Source organism: Capsicum annuum, chromosome 7 (assembly GCF_002878395.1).
Source record: "Capsicum annuum cultivar UCD-10X-F1 chromosome 7, UCD10Xv1.1, whole genome shotgun sequence".
Lineage (NCBI taxonomy): Eukaryota > Viridiplantae > Streptophyta > Magnoliopsida > Solanales > Solanaceae > Capsicum > Capsicum annuum.
The window spans coordinates 45,903,580-45,914,688 of NC_061117.1; the positions used below are offsets into that span (position 1 = coordinate 45,903,580).

Sequence of the window (11,109 nt, forward strand, 5' to 3'; positions counted from 1 at the left end):
TAAATATAATTCACGTGAAAGTAGTTTAGGGGGTAAATACTTACCAATAAAGTTAAAAACAAGTTCGGGTGAGGGGGGGGGGGTATGCCTTTTTCAATAAATCCTCTGTTAGTTAGCTGGCCAACCGAATGTGCTCTTAGGTTTGAAACTCAGACGCATATTGGTCCCCTCTTCCCATTTAACCTGATTCCACTTATATAGGCTTTAGTGCCCGTTTGGATTGGCTTTTGACTTATAAGCCAAAAGTCATAAGTTAGAAGAAATCCTAACTTATGGCTTTTGGCTTATTAGCATTTTAGCCTAAAATAAGCACTTTCTAAATTTACCCGCACACTCCAAAAGTGCATAAAAGCTATTTTAGCTTAAAAGAACTTAAAATAAGCCAATTGAAATAGGCTCTTAGTCCGTGGTAAATTTCAAACTCATGACGTGCACCTAACTCACATTTCACATGTTGGTATTTACCACTGAACTGAAGCCCCACGCAGACAAAGAAGAACTCTGAATTTACATAATTATAGGCTTCTCTATATCCAAACTCCCAACTTCTTAACCTTGAATCTTCCATTCCATTCACTATCATAGCGACATGTCGAATCAACCTTGCTCCCGTAAACGCAGTTTGCAAGTTAAGGTGAGTTCTTTTATTTCCCGGTCTTGGCCTTCTCGATAACATGTTGGCTACTATTTAATGGACACTGCCCACAAAGGCTGATGGCTCAGATATAAATATCATCTTTTTGCTTCTATTTTATATCTCTGTGACGGGATTCTGCTTTTTTCACTTTTTCTATTAACTTTGATATCTAAATCTTTTATCCATTGATGTTTAGAAGACTTTTAGACTCAACTTGAACAAACTTTGGTTGTGACAAGATTCTAGACTAATCTCCCTTGGCTTTATCAACAGAAGTTCTTGTATGCCTAGGGAAATCTTGTTGGATTATTATATTAGGAGAGAGACCATGTCAGCAAGAAAATGAATACCTTTGTGATATTTTACTTTAAAGGCACACAAAAAGTGTCTGAGCCATTGAGGACAACCAATTCCCCAAGCGAACTCTTGTTCTTTTATAAAGGTCACCCAAATGTCCTTATTTCCTTTGTGTGAACTCAAATATGTTGATTATAACATCTATGCATGAAATCTCAGTGCCACACAAATTCATCACGCAACAATTTCTAAGCTACAGCTTACTTGCATACTGTCTATCCATATTAATTATTTCCATCGGGCATACCTGATCAATAGCAGCAACTACATCTGCAACAAACCCTCCAAATAGCCTGTATAGTGCCTTGTATACAGCAATTCTACAAGGAATAAGAATTTCAGCTTTTAGATGACTTTTTAATACTAAAGAGACCAGACAATATGCTAGTCAAATCTTGGAAGAGTTACTTTAACTTACCTCGCACGAGGTGCCATACCACTTGCTCTTCCGAACTCAAATCCGTGCATTCTGACAGGAATCCCATTGTTTCCAGCAGCGATAGCTGCCGTGTGGCTGGCAAAAAATACCATTGATGTCAGTTTGGACACAAATATCGTGAACGACAATAGTGAATAATTTTTAAAATGAGAAATATAGTCTATAAGAGACAAGAAGCTTTCAAATACAGAAGCTCTATGTAAAGGAAGGAAAAAACTGGGAGGGACTATCAGTCTTACAAAGCAACTCCTCTTGCATTGAAGCATGTTCAAAATGACGATGACACTTTTTTTTCTTTTTGATCAGTTCAAAATGACGATATCAATAGAATGATATCAATACAATGATTTTCCTTTAAAGTAGCTCTATGCATTTATGCTGGTAAAGAGCGGAAGAACTTGAAGTTCCAGAAGAAGACAATAATGTTTTGTTGTTAGTAATCATTAAGTCTATATCATTTTGGTAATTTGACAATCAAAGGTACTTTGGTCCTAGTACACACTGAAGAATAAGAGATTTTTGTCTACAGGAAACTATGTAGTTTTGTTGATTTGTGAATATTTAAGATTTGATTTTGTAGGATCTTAATTCATCTTCTTCAGAAATGCCACCATTCACCAAGAAACAGCTAGAGCAACTGCCCAAACTTCTCCAATCTCAACTCCAAACCAGTAAACCTATTCCTTCTACTCCCACTTGTTCTTTTACCCAAATAGGTAATGTACCATGTGTTTTTTTAGTACAGATTCTACTAGTATAAGCTCTTGAATCATAGATTCAGGGGCTAGTGATCACATGACATGAAACTCCCATATTTTCTTGACTTATCTAAAGGTTCGAGAGATGAAGTAATATATTAGACTTGTGTATTATCCAAAGGTTACATTGATATATATATACAAGTAAAGGAAAGGCTAACTAAGGTAACTAGATATCTAAATCACTAGAAATCAGCTAGTCACGTCTACCCCGTGTAACTGCTCCATGTCACGTCTAATCACCTTCGTCCAATATTTCTTCAGCCTACCTCTACCCCGCCTGAAACCCTCCAAAACTAACCTTTCACACCTACAAGCTGTGGCATCCGTGCCCCTCATCATCACATGCACAAACCATCTCAGCCTCACTTCCCACATCTTGTCCTCCACGAAGCCACTCCCACTATTTTCTCATTTCTAACCCTATCTCTCCTAGTAAGTCCACACACCCAATCAACATCCTCATTTCTGCCACCTTCAAATTTTGAATGTGGGAGTTCTTGATTGGCCAACACTCCGCTCCATATAGTATAGCCGAACGAACTGTCACTGTGTAAAATTTGCCTTTAAGCTTAGGAGGCACCTTCTTATCACACAACACTCGCGAGGCGAGCCTCCACTTCATCCATCCTGCCCCAAAACCGTGAGAGACATCCTCGTCAATCTCTTCATTCCCCTGAATCATAGACCCAAGATACTTAAAACAATCCCTCTTACAAACAACCTGGGAATCCAACCTCACTACCACCTCGTCCTCCTATCTCAAGTCATTATAGGAACAGGGAACAAACAAAGGAATTACAGGTTTACATGAGAAGAAACCAGAACTAAGAAAAAGAGATCAAGGACTCTCATCAGAACCAAATGTCCGCCCTGCAAGATCTCACTGATACACAAGGTAATTCTCCAGAACCTAATTCTGATTTACCCCTTGTTAGTTTAGACCTTGATCTTCCAATTGCCAAACGTAAAGGGGTAAGAAAAGTCACCAACCATCCCATGTCAAATTTTCCATTATGTAGAAACTTGTCCCCTTCCTATATAGCTTTTTTTTCTCAATTATCTGGAATGGAGATACCGAGAAATGTGCAGGATGCTTTGAACATTTCCTAGTGGAAGGAAGCAATTCTAGAGGAGATGAATGTTCTGAAGAGAAATGAAACATGAAAAATGGTGGAACTACCATGTGGAAAGAAAACAGTGGGCTGCAAGTGGGTGTTCACCATCAAATTTATAAGGCACGTGTGGTAGCAAAAGGATTCACTCAGACTTACAGGATTGACTATCTTGAGACATTTGCTCCAGTTGCCACGTTCAATTCAAGAAGGGTTCTTCTGAATATTGCTGCCAATCTTGATTCGCCCCTTCAACAACTAGACATGAAGAATGCATTCTTGAATGAAAAACTCGAAGAAGAAGTCTACATGGACCCTCTTCCAGGTTTTGAAGAAAGGTATGGAACTAGAGTGTGCAAGCTAAAAAAATCTCTCTACGGGCTCAAACAATCTCCAAGAGCTTGGTTTGAGAGATTTACTTAGTTTGTGAAAAAACAAGGGTACACTCAAGGGCAAGCAGATCATACCATGTTCATTCGACATTCTCTTGAGGGAATGACAACTATCCTAATAGTGTATGTCGATGATATTGTACTTACAGGAGATGACTTGTCCGAAATGAAGAATTTAAAGAAACAATTGACCTTGGAGATTGAGATTAAAGATTTGGGCCAGTTGAAATATTTTCTTGGCATAGAAGTAGCGAAATCAAAAGAAGGCATTATGGTGCCACAAAGGAAGTATGTACTAGATCTTCTAAAAGATACAGGGATGAGTGGTTGTCGTCCAGCTGAAACTGTTAGAATATGAGTAGGAATAGGAATAGCATATAAAATCCTACTTGGAAAAGGATTGTAATGTAGTGCCCTATTAGGAAAAGGATTGGAATGTATTGTCTATAAATAGGGCCTCAATGTAATAATGTAGTTACAACAATTCAATAATATTTTTCTCTTATATTTCTCACATGGTATCAAAGCTTCCACGATCTTAGTAAAGAATCAAAGAGTTTCCGCTGCCGGCAGGCGGCTATAATCCATATATGCCGCCCGTCTGGCCAATGATTATGTTAGCAAAAGTTGGGTCACTGACTCACTATGTATCTTTCTAGTGACTATTTTCTCATATCTTTGCGTAGCACCATGCATCTGTCCAGTGACTACTTTTTCATATCTATTTTTCTTAGCACCGTACTTTTCGGTGACTATTTTCTCATATCGGATTTGCGTAGCACCGTGCATCTTTCCAGACTACTGTCTCATATCTGAGTTGCATAGCACCATGGATCTTTCTGGTGACTCCTCAGGTTTAATTTACATAGTTCCGTATGTCTTTCCGGTGACTCCTCGGATCTTTTTCAGTAGGGTCGTGCCATCATTCCGACCCTGCCTATATAATTTCTCTTTTCCAGTAGGATCGTGCCGTCATTCCGACCCTACTCATATAATTTCTATTTCTCAATAGGGTCGTGCCATCATTCCGACCCTACACATATTTCTCTTTTTCAGTAGGATCGTGTCATCATTCCGACCCTACCCATATACTTTTTTTTTCCTCAGATTGTAGTCACTTTTCAGCCATCAAATCTAATAATTTGGCGTTTGAGCGTGTTTCGGCTAAGTTTCCAGTGACTTTCAGTTCAAGATCTACTCGTCTCTTGATTTCGAGATGACCCGTATATTTTATACCAGTTTTCGGCAATTTTCCAGCGACACATCGACTTTACAGCAATATTTACTACTTTTCAGATCATTTTTTCAGTTTGTTCCGTTTCAATTGAGGTCTCCCAGACATCCAAAGCAGTCTTTATTAGTTTTCTTGCAGATATCTTCACCAAGTCCCTCACTGATTCTCATATTAGTTACATCCATAACAAGCTTGGTACATATGTCTTCTATGCACCAGCTTGAGGGGGAGTGTTAGAATATGAGTAGGAATAGGAATAGCATATAAAATCCTACTTGGAAAAGGATTGTAATGTAGTGTCCTATTAGGAAAAAGATTGACATGTATTGTCCATAAATAGGGCCTCAATGTAATAATGTAGTTACAACAATTCAATAATATTTTTCTCTTATATTTCTCACAGAAACACCTATTGATCTGAAAATAAAATTCGGAAATAAAGAAGCAATTCAGGTGACCACAGTCAATATCAAAGACTAGTTGGGAAGTTGATCTACTTGTCACATACTCGACCTGATATAGCTTTTGTTGTAAACTTAGACAATCAATTTATGAACTTTCCAAAGGAAGAGCACCAAGAAGTGGTCTACAGGATCCTAAGATACCTAAAAAGTTCTCCGGGGAAAGGATTATTTTTTAGAAAAAATAACATATAAGGGCATTGAAAGCTTTACAGATGCAAACTAGGCAGGTTCTACTACTGACAGGAGGTCAGGAGGTCTACATCTGGATATTGTACATTTATTTGGGGAAATCTTGTGACCTAGAGAAGTAAAAAGCAGAATGTTGTAGCCCGCAGCAATGCTGAAGCTGAATATTGATCTATGGCCCATGGAATTTGTGAAATGATTTGGCTCAAGAAGATGATGGAAGAACTCAAAAAAACGTTTGATTTACCAATGAAGTTGTATTGTGACAATAAAGTGGCCATAAGTATTGCTCCCAATCCAGTTCAACGTGATAGAACAAAAAATGTTGAAGTGGATAGGCACTTCAAAGAGAAGATTGAAGAAGGAAGTGTGTGCATGCCTTTTGTCCCAACAAATCAGCAAATTGCACATATTTTCACAAAAAACTTGTTTAAACCAAAATTTAAAATTCTTATAAGCAAGTTAGGCATGACAGAGGGGGAGTGTTGATTTGTGAATATTTAAGATTTGATTTTGTAGGATCTTAATTGACCTGATAAAATCAAATCTGATTTGTTATAGATAGTTTAGGTAATTAGATCAAATAAGATCATATCTTGATTCTCATATATGCTAGACTCAAGCGATTTGATTCTATGTGTGAGTTTTACAGTAGTATAACTTTGTAGCTCTTAGATAAATAAAATGTACCCTTTCGGTACCAATCTCACAAGTTTCTTAAGCGAACATAGCTACTTCTCAACACCCACAAAGTGCTAAATTTCTTTTAGCATCTGCAGTTGCGTATGCCATCGCCAAGAAAAATTGAAGTTGGAATGGCAGTTGGAAAACAACATTACTTATCTTCTAAAATACAATGAAGTTAACTTCGTAATTAATTAAGCACAAACCTTCCATGTCCATCACCGTCTAGAGGAGAATCAAAATCCATTGCAGGATTAAATGAACCAGCTTCTTTTGCAGCTTCGGCAAAATGTTGAGCACCTATAATCTTCCCATTGCAATAGTCTTTCTTGGTGCTAGGATCAATTTCACATTTTCCTCTATACTTTGGAAGAGGTCCATAGGGTTCAGTGTTGTGGCTTGCAAAACTTGGATGGTGTGGATAGATGCCAGAGTCGATGAAACCTATTACGATATCCTCGCCTGCTCGGTCAAACCCACCACCTGTTGGCCATACTCCTGTAGGAAGCCCCAAAAATTGTGGTGTGTGAGTTGTAAGCCTCCTCACTTTCCAATCTCTCTCCACAGACTTCACACCAGGAGCTCGTCTGAGGATTTCTGCCTACTAATGTATTCTTTATGTAAGAAAATACAGGTAGAAAAATACTGATCATGCTCAACAATAAATAGAAGGAAAAGAAGAGCAGTCTCTGAAAGAGCGGAGTGTCACCTGCTCATGTGAAATATGAGCTGCGAAGCCATTAATTAGATGATGGTAGCTGTAGATTTTCTTGTAGGTCCCACGGTCAAATAGCAAAGCTAGAAGCATATCATGCTTCTTTTCCAGATGTTGGGCATAGGATGTAACCAATTCACTGAAAGCACAATGGTAATAAGAGTGAGCATATATATAAGGTTTTCACCATCACGGGCAATCATCTGAAAGCGAGAACTATAGCTTGTGACATGCTAATATCCAATGAGAACAAAGCTTCTCGTAGAAACTGAGAACTCTCGTATGTATGGTATGATAGAGCATTTTCTTGAAAATGCTTTCCATCATGAAGACTAAAGACATTTCTGGTGCTTTGATTACCCCAAACATTTCAAAAAAAAAAGAAAATCAATGGTTTCCCGCACTAATGAGCAAAAAATACTTCTTTTACAAATATCATAACTGTTATCATTAATTGCTCCAACCAACACTTAAATATTATTATCAATCTCTAGCACTCCAAAACTTCATCAAATTTGAAACACTACCCAACTGATAACATTTTGAACATGTTAAATACTAATCAACTGATGACATTATCACCACCCTTCAATAAATATTTTCTACTCACTATCCAAACACTAGAAAAATATTTTCAAGTAAAACAAATTCCAGGAAATCATTTTCTAGGTAAATATTTCACTTCATATCGAACTCAAATTTCCTGTTTTCATCTTTTTCCTTTTTAGGTACACCATAGATTATTGTTTACAAGTGAGCACCGTGGAACAAAGTGAACTTGTACATAATGCACATGCATTGAGAATTAACCATTTATGTAAAAATAAATCTCAAACAACTGACATTACAATGTCATACTGATTATATTTCACAGCTCTACAAATTTCAGAACTATTACAGTTCTCTCAAATTTTCATCACAACAAATTGTAACATTGTTTTCATTTTTACGAAAAAGACAAATGCATAGAAAATATCTTTTATGGAAATTGAATTTCAAAGTGGTAACATTACAATATCATAGTGACTATATTGCCCAGTTCTACAAATTTCAAAACTACCATATTTTTGTCACAACCAATTGTAACATCTATTTCCTTCCTAACATATACCTAAAACTGAAAGTTTACATGAATGAGAATTTGATAGAACTTCTTATTTAAAGAGAAATATTGGCAAAAGTTGAAAAATATTAATAAAAACTTAGCTTGCTTCAGCAACCGATTCCACGAAAAATCCACAGATATGTGGTGGTTTTTGCATCTCTCCTAGGTACTCTAGTTTTAGCTCTAAACAAATGCATTTTGCACAAACATGATATATTCTTATTTTTCTTTTTCCTCCAATAAGTTAACTGTTAATTCTAGATGAATTGTGCTTCAACAACAAACCCAGTGTATTCCCACAAAGTAGGGTCTAGGGAGGGTAAGATGTACGCAGTCCATACCGCTACCTACGAAAAAGTAGATGAATTGTGCTTCCTTGTACGAAAAAGACAATGAAAGATACTAGATGTTACTTACATCAACATCCATTATTAGCCAAAAAAACAAATAATCCATTAATCCAACAACTTGAAAAAAGTCAAACAAAGTTTAAGAAGTTATCAACTCCATAAGCACCTTCCAGAGAAAAGAATATTTAGAAGTTGAAATGGCACCTAATAGATTTAACAAGATCAGTTATTTTCTCATCAATTATAAAAGACAGCAAAACGCATCAAATGAACCATGATAGACTAATCAACTGTTATTTTCACACTTTTACCTCATGATGTTCAAACAACAACACGTCAACAACATACCCAGTATAATCCCACAAGTAGGGTCTGGGTAGGGTAGGGTGTATGCAAACCGTAGCTACCTCCTGGAGGTACAGAGGTTGTTTCCGAAAGAACCTCGACTCAGGTGCAGCAAATCAAAGTATTCACAAAAAAGGGAATACGATAGTGAAGAAAACATGTCAATTAATAAAGAAAGCAGTATATGATGTTCAAACTCCTGAATGAAAAAGGTGAAAGAAGAAAAAAAAAAAATAATAAGTGGTCATTCATACCTTGTGGTATCAATTTTCTCATCAGACTCAACAGCAGTGGCCTCAAAACCATCAATGCCACCTTTATAACTTATGACAGGCTCTCCTTCAACTGTCACTATGTAGATTTCAGCCTTCCCAACATTCAATACACTCAATAACAGTACAATAACAAGACTAAATCCCATCTCTCCCATTTTAGCAGAGTCTCTTCAGACACCTCCAAGTCCAAGATGCCTACAGTGTCTGTTTCAATCCACACCAAAACCATTAAATATTCACCCACCACAACAAAACAAATCAAAAGTACCAAAAAACAAAACCATTATTCCAAAGTTTCAAACAGTATAAAGACACGTGTCACTTTATAATTTACTAAGCCAAGCACTGAACAGACTAGTGTTAGTACTCTATGCATCATTTGTTGTACCTAATTCACAAATCCAAGAAATCACATAGAGGAACTCACTCCAGCTCAAGAAATTCAAGAAAATCCACAATACAGAAAACCCCAGATGTCTAATAGAATAAAACATTATTACTGTACAACTCAGCAAGCTAAGTGTAGAGTAACCTTGAGTTGTACACTACGCATCATCCCTTGTACCCACCTCAAAAAAGCAAGCAAATACAGAGCTCCAACTGTCTCTAGCTCAAGAAACTCAAAAGGGTATTCATTCACAACTGAACTAAGAAAATCCTAAATATTCAAAAAAAATAACAAATCAGAAAAACACCAACAACATATCCAGCGTAGTCCCACTTTCACAAAGTGGGGTGTGGGGAGGGTAAAGTGTACCTTACCCCTGCTACAAAGGTAGAGAAGTTGTTTCCGATAACAACAACAGATACTAACAGAGAAAACTAGAAAAATACCCAGATGCCAAATTAGCTAGATAACGTAAATGTTCATTTTTACAAGTCTACTACACTAATAAGTTGATCCCAAAAAAGCTGAAATAAACCCCCTTCTTTCCCCTACATTACTGGGGAAAATGTGTTAAAACTTAGAAGTGAAGCAGATGAAGCAAATGAAGAAAAAGCACAAAATCTCAAGTAAAAATAGGAAAAGAAAAAGGTGAGATCTTTACTAACAAAATGATCCAGGAAAGGAATCAAATAAGCAAAATGGTAAACACTAACTCTTTTTAACCAGACAAAGCAAAGTTTTACGCAAAAACGAAAAGATAAAAAAGGAATATATGTGTATAGTATATTGTACTTTTTGTTAGTGTGTCTAAGGGAAAAGGAGAAGCACCATGAAGATGCAATAAGGATAACACAATGATCAAGTTGTTGTTATTGATATGGAGCAGGGAATGCTAATTGCTAAAGGCTATAGATACATAAATGTGTATGTATTTGTAGTGATAGAAAGAGTGAGAGTGTGATGTGGGAATGGAGACAAGTGAAAGGAAAAATAACTTAGTGGAGTGCAGTGTGGGAAGGTAGTTAGGGTTCTTTTTCATTTTGTCAATTTTCTAGTTACTTATTTCTTTAGTTGTATCTCTTAAATTTATTTTTTTTAATTACCAAAATGAATGTTTGTGAGCGTAGAGTCTATGCATATTTTACTTTCAACTTAAAAGGCCGTGAGATTGTTTCAAGTAAATCTCTTACTCAAGAAAAAATATATTGAAAAAAGAAATAACTAAAGTGAAGGCACTGTCACAAAATATTATAGAAAGATCACAAAGCATTTAAAATTTAAAAAAAAAAAGTGACTACAAGAAAATAGTACAATAATCAAATTAAATATTAAAGACCTTGTAGGTTTAATCTATAAAACTTAAATTATTATTAATATTTTTATTTCTTCATTATTTTAATCATTTTTTAAAACTTTTGTAATTCTTTCAAACTCATTTGAGAGTTGACAATCTAATCAGAAATAATTATTCTACCCATCAAAAGTACATGTAAGGTACGCATATAGCTCATCCTCCTAAACCACATTTGTGGTGCTATATTAGGTACATTGTTGTTGCTTTGTAAAAGTCATACATGTGGAAGAAAATCATAGGAAATTATTATTTAAAATTAAAAATTTAATATTAAACAGTGAATAAAATGTTTAATATTTTGAACGTTGTAA

General features: G+C 36.0%; 1 protein-coding gene across 13 annotated transcripts in view; it reads right to left on the bottom strand.

The window, feature by feature from the left end:
* LOC107877854 (subtilisin-like protease SBT2.5) overlaps positions 1-10,476 on the bottom strand; it is a 25,485-nt gene extending 15,009 nt beyond the window's left edge. Inside the window, exons 1-7 of one of the 13 annotated variants that reach the window (XM_047393516.1) lie at positions 9,814-10,098; positions 9,626-9,714; positions 9,036-9,260; positions 6,976-7,120; positions 6,473-6,867; positions 1,413-1,508; positions 1,242-1,314 (exon numbers count right to left, since the gene is read on the bottom strand). In XM_047393516.1, coding sequence (XP_047249472.1) covers positions 1,242-1,314; positions 1,413-1,508; positions 6,473-6,867; positions 6,976-7,120; positions 9,036-9,211 — 885 coding nt within the window. In that variant the 5' untranslated portion in view covers positions 9,212-9,260; positions 9,626-9,714; positions 9,814-10,098. Of the gene's footprint in view, positions 1-1,241; positions 1,315-1,412; positions 1,509-6,472; positions 6,868-6,975; positions 7,121-9,035; positions 9,261-9,588 lie in introns of all 13 variants that reach the window. The other 12 variants (XM_016724626.2, XM_047393518.1, XM_016724624.2 and 9 more) reach the window with 12 other exon arrangements.
* Between the last annotated feature and the right edge of the window lie 633 nt (positions 10,477-11,109).